At 34.4% G+C, this 5,656-nt stretch overlaps 1 protein-coding gene across 7 annotated transcripts in view; it reads right to left on the bottom strand.

The window, feature by feature from the left end:
- Window positions 1-5,656, bottom strand: part of LOC106879694 (neuronal acetylcholine receptor subunit alpha-10) — a 282,300-nt gene that overhangs the window by 128,250 nt on the left and 148,394 nt on the right. For 3 of the 7 annotated variants that reach the window (XM_052969788.1, XM_052969792.1, XM_052969799.1), the window contains one exon: window positions 1,635-1,742. The exons of the other annotated variants lie outside the window; for them this stretch is intronic. In XM_052969788.1, the coding sequence (XP_052825748.1) occupies window positions 1,635-1,707 (73 nt within the window). In that variant the 5' untranslated portion in view covers window positions 1,708-1,742. Of the gene's footprint in view, window positions 1-1,634; window positions 1,743-5,656 lie in introns of those variants that run through there. 7 annotated transcript variants of the gene reach the window in all.

The raw sequence follows: 5,656 nt of genomic DNA on the forward strand, positions 1-5,656 counted from the left end.
TATATATATATATATTATATATATATACATATATAACATGCATATATACATATATACTTTTATACACATATATATATTTATACATCTATGTATAGATATATGCTCACATGCACACATACACACACGTCATATTTATGTGTGCTCGTGTGTGTGTGTATGTGTGTGTGTGTGTGTGTGTGTGCGCGTCTATACGTGTGTGTATAAAGTCAGCATGAAATTTCACCTATCGGTATATATTCAATTTGACTGTTAAACGTTTGTTGCAATTGTCTGGTTTAGAGTTGAAAACAATTTACAGAATCTGTCTATTGTTGACACCATTATTTACTCTATTTATTTGCTTTTATTTGTTAAAGTACTGTTTTAATCGAAACGTCAAAAGGTGGTATGGCATGAAGAAAACATTCGATAAACTACTTATCAACTACTTATCTTGCAAGTGTGTGAAATTTAGTATTTATTATCGTTGAGCAAAGGCATATAACTTCATTTACCTAATTGTGTTAAACTTAGCAATAAACTGCAAATATAATATTGAACTCCTAATTTAAATAATGCTGTCAGTACATTTTAGATAGCATTCTGTGAAAAATATCCGTTGAATGTAATCGTGAAATGTATTGGTAGCATTCGTTTAATATTTGTCTCATCTATATTCTGTTAATTAAATACTTATAATTAGTAATGGGATTGTACTTGTTTATGTTGTTTTTCTCAATTCTCTTTCATGACTTTTATATTCAAACAAACTGGTTTTTTATATTAAACATTATTTTGCTTTTAATCCATGTTTCTAACGGGTTTTGTAGGCTACTTTAATTTTGTAATTGCTTAAATGCAGGCAAATTAATTATTTGTCTACTATACAGTTACGTTGCCTCTGTAATTTTTGAAATATTGTAGTTAAATATCGAATTTTTTATATGATTTCAAATCACTGATATGCATCGAAGAGTAGTTCATTTTCAAATAGTAATAATGGATTTGAAATATATATGCTTGGTCTCAGCATCTCTCATAAATAACGCTTCACTCCCAGCCAGACATATACACACATGACCTTTTTTTTTCTTGCATTTATAAAAGATCTATTGAATAACATAGATCAACATCGCTTTTGCGTTACTCAATTATCTTTTTATTTAGAGATAATTCGGCAAGTTTGGCATGCACATATACTTAAAAGTTGTTGATCAAACTAAAACTAAAATTGTTTACACATTTAAATAATACGAATTATTTCTATTTTCATGGATTTAACCACTAATAGTAAGTGAAATAATATTTGTTTGTTTCTATACAATGGGGTAAGTTGCATCTTACTCCTAAAGAATACGAATACGGGAGTTTTAATCACTGAATCGGGTTTTGTTTTCTTTTTTCTCAGATATATATTCGAACACTCAAAAGAATATGAATTCGAAAGATAACAAAAAATGTTCACTAAAATATATACAGATAGTTTGTATGAATATAGATAAATAGTATATATAAAGGCATACAAATAAAGTATAAAATAAAAATAAAGACATTTACAATACCTACGTTGATGCACAGTCTATGTTTATTTTCTTACGGATGCACAAGCATTCTAGTATAGAGTAATATACCCATTCACATTTTAAAAACCTTACCTTGGGCACCATACTGCCAGAACAGAACTAGCAAGGCCAGAAGCAGCATTTGGTCCATATAATCTCGCTTCATTCTTTTACATCACTTATTAGAAGCAACAAGAGAGCCTATCAATTAAGATATATGAAGCAAGAAGTGTCAGATGTAGAAAAAAGACAGAGAAAAGACGTTTTGGTGGGATGGAGATGCACCAATGCAGTACAATAATACATGACATTCATATAACATAATTGAAGACACAGATAAGACAACTTCAAAATATAGAATACATATAATGTTGTATGTACCATATATTATTAACGGAGATATGTACATGTATGTATTTAAATACAATATCCATCTATGCATATAACAATACGTCTATGTAAGCAACAAGTACACATTTGAGCATGGCATGAATACGTTATATACGGATTGCAAATGTATAAATTTCAGAATTTCAGAATCCATTCATATAATGGATGACGTAGTAACTATTAACATTCAGCATCAAAACTTCAATTCTTTGAAAATTAATTAACACCCCATTTAAAAACAACTACTTTCACAAACCCTTTTCTAATAGTATATTTGATGTAAGTTAAATATGCTCCCATAGCTCAGCTGTGGGATCAATTAAAATCGATATCCGTATGCAACAAGTAACAGCTTACTGTTATTCACTAAACGTCTCTGTATGGTCTATTGAGATATTTTAACGGTCCGGCATTGCAATCGATGGACAAATGAAACGATGACAGAGATGAAAAAGAAAATTTTATGCAACAACTTTTGCGAACACCAATGAATAAGAGACCCATTTACAAAACAAGTATTCACCTTCCATTTTATAAAAATAATGCACGAAAAGACATAAGAAGAAACACTTATAGCCAGACAATCGTAGTTTCATTTAATCGAGCAGCGAGTAAACAAAATGCAAACAAGAGCACTCAGAGAGCACAAACCTCCGCCAATGTTTCTTTATTTTGGCACTAAGGCTACAACACAGAGGGGACACTACAAAGACAGATACAACACCACAGTGGAGACAAAAACATAAAACGAATGAAAATGTAATGTTATATAAAAATGAGAAATGAAATGGTTGCATGGGCCCCACTCCCATGCAGTATCATTTGAACGTTTATATAGACTATTAACAATCGTTCTATTATCATATTGTTTTTTCTTAATCACGTTTTTCCCCCTTTTTTTAAATAAAACAACTTTATTTTTTCCTTCTTTCTTCAATAAAACAATTTTACTTACTTTTTCCTTTTTAATATCTCATGAAAGGTTCTAAATCTTTTCGCTCCACTACAGGTGGCAATTCATCGAACTCCACCATGACTCCTGGCGGGTCAATCCCTTCTCCACACGTCTTTTAGTCTGTTGTAGGTGTCCTTGTCAACCACGATGGCCTTCACATTCTCGGAATGCACATCCGTGGGCAACTTTACTCTTATAATATGTTTAAACTTTAATACTATCTTTTCAGTTTCTTTGCATTTTGCGTACGTCACAAAATTCCATCGAAATTTTCCTTTTCTTATTAGTTTCCTCTTTTCCTGCTCCGCTCCTGGTACCTACTTCTTTTCTTCCAACACCCTGAACAGTCTCTCCACTTGCGTTTCTAAATTTTCTTCCTCCACTGGAATAACCGGTGTCTTCACCAATGTCTCTTCCTTATGCAACTCCTCTTTGAACACTTGAAGTTCCTGTTCGGTTATTTTGTCCACCACCATTTCGTCTTCCTTCCTTCTGGTCTTCTCCTTTTCCATCACTTCTTCTTTTTTTGCTGCTCTGGTGGAGAGCTCACTCTTCCACTTCTATTTCTTTTTTTAAACACCATGAACCCCTCCTCCGCTGCTTTCTCCTTTATCTCGACCTGTACCACCTGGTCCGTGCTCTCTGCCTCCCCGTCTGCTGTATCTGTTGTTCACTCTGGGAGCACCTCGCCTTCATGTGGTCCTTTTCCCCACATTTATAACATATAGGTGGCCTGCCCTCCACCAACACTCTCAATCTTACGTCATCGAGTAGCACTATCTCTTCGACAATTCTGTTTAGGTCTTCCATTGTTTCTTGAATGGTTAACTATGTTCCATATTTCCCAGTAGTTAACTCTTTCGGTTCTTGTGGCCTTCAATATCTTGGTCTCCTCATTCATGTCATACATTATGACTGTCATCAGCCATGCTTATTTAAGCTCTGGGGGCACTTTGACAACTTGCACCCTGGCCACATGTTTGCCACAGTACGATAGCAAAATTACCCATGGAGGCAAACAGATCTTCCGATCTGTTTGCCTCCATGTAGAGCTTAATTGCTTCCACTTCTGATGCAAAACGCACCTCCACAGTAGTGTACTTTCTCTCTCTTGTTATAAATGTGGTTACTCTTTTTATATTCTCTAAACATTCTGCAATAGCCTCTATTGTCGCTATTTCTATTTTCCGTGTTGCTAACTTCATTGTCTTAAATATCACCGTTCGTTTCATTACATTGGTTGTTAGTTCCACAGGCGACGTTATTTCCAGTGTATTTCCGTCTATGTCCAGCAACTTCTCACATTCCTTCATTTTTAGATGTTCAACCTTTATTTCTCGTGCCTCCAGCGTTTCCAAGTCTATCCATTTTCCAGTTGCAGCCGCATAACTGGCTACCTTCTGGCGTTTTTTCCATTTTTCCCAAAATGGTAAAAAAAAAACAATTTGAACAGTAACAATCAATCAAACAAATATTTAACACTATGACTTACGTCTAACATGACAAAAAACAGCTCAGACCACTTGTGACACAAATGTCCGCCAAGAGAACACCAGCGGCCTCTCAACGATTAGTCAGAGATGATTTTAAAAATGAGAATATCTGAAATAAACTCGACTGCTCTCAAACATTAAGTAAAAAAAAAGGAAAACTAATCCAGAATCCTTGTGCGGTACCAGATCAGTGCCAAAATCTAAGCACTTCGTTCCAGTCACGAGAACAAACATCCCTGAATGTTTCAGCCGAATCCATCCAGCGGTTCTTCAGATATTTTGTCCACGGTCACGCAAACAAACAAACACGACTGAATAACAATGCCTCCACCTTCGTTAAGGTAGAGGTAATAATGAATATGATCCGTATATTATATACAATGTACTGAATGCTCTCATCCTTTACTGTTGAAAAACCATAACATTTGGGTGTACACACATACACACACAAAAAACACACACACTCACACAAAGCACACATGCGCGCAGATATATATGAAACACACGCACTTACACACACGTACACACACATACACACAGACACACAGACACTCATATATATACACTGATATGACTAGCTGTACGTATGTATACCTGATAGTATTTCTTTCAGAAGACTTCATAGATAAGCCTGCATGAACAGATTTATTCTTAGTAAATTTCTGTTCATGTGTCATCAACTAAATAATTAAATATGTGTGAATGAAGATATGTAAAATCTCACATACACACATGCCTGAACAAACAAATTCTTTGGTGTGATGTTTTTAAATGCTTCTAATGCATTCTTTAACTTTAAGAGAAAATTCCGGTAAATTTGATCGGCAGTTCTACTACTTGGGTGTCTGGCCTTGAAAGCTTAGATGGAATACGATAGGAAGTCGATATAGCTCATGTACAAGGAGTATAATAAGACATGCTTTTAATATATACATGAAGGTATAGGTGTGTGAGTCTATGAGCATGCAATAGTATATCTTCACGTTATCGTCAAGTAGTAGTAGTAGTAGTAGTAGTAGTAGTAGTAGTAGTAGTAGTAGTAGTAGTAGTAGTAGTAGTCGCAGCAGCAGCAGCAGCAGCAGCAGCAGCACTGGTAAAGATATAAAAAACGAACAACAAGAACAAGAACTAGAAACAAACAACAACAGTGACGACGAGAAGAAACTTGAATAGAATAATATTGATTTGGATAATATTCAGTATAGCCAGACTCCAATACATTTCAACATATATATGTGTATATATATATATATGTGTATATATATATATATGTGTAT

The sequence above is a fragment of the Octopus bimaculoides genome, chromosome 1 (assembly GCF_001194135.2).
Source record: "Octopus bimaculoides isolate UCB-OBI-ISO-001 chromosome 1, ASM119413v2, whole genome shotgun sequence".
Classification (NCBI taxonomy): Eukaryota; Metazoa; Mollusca; class Cephalopoda; order Octopoda; family Octopodidae; genus Octopus; species Octopus bimaculoides.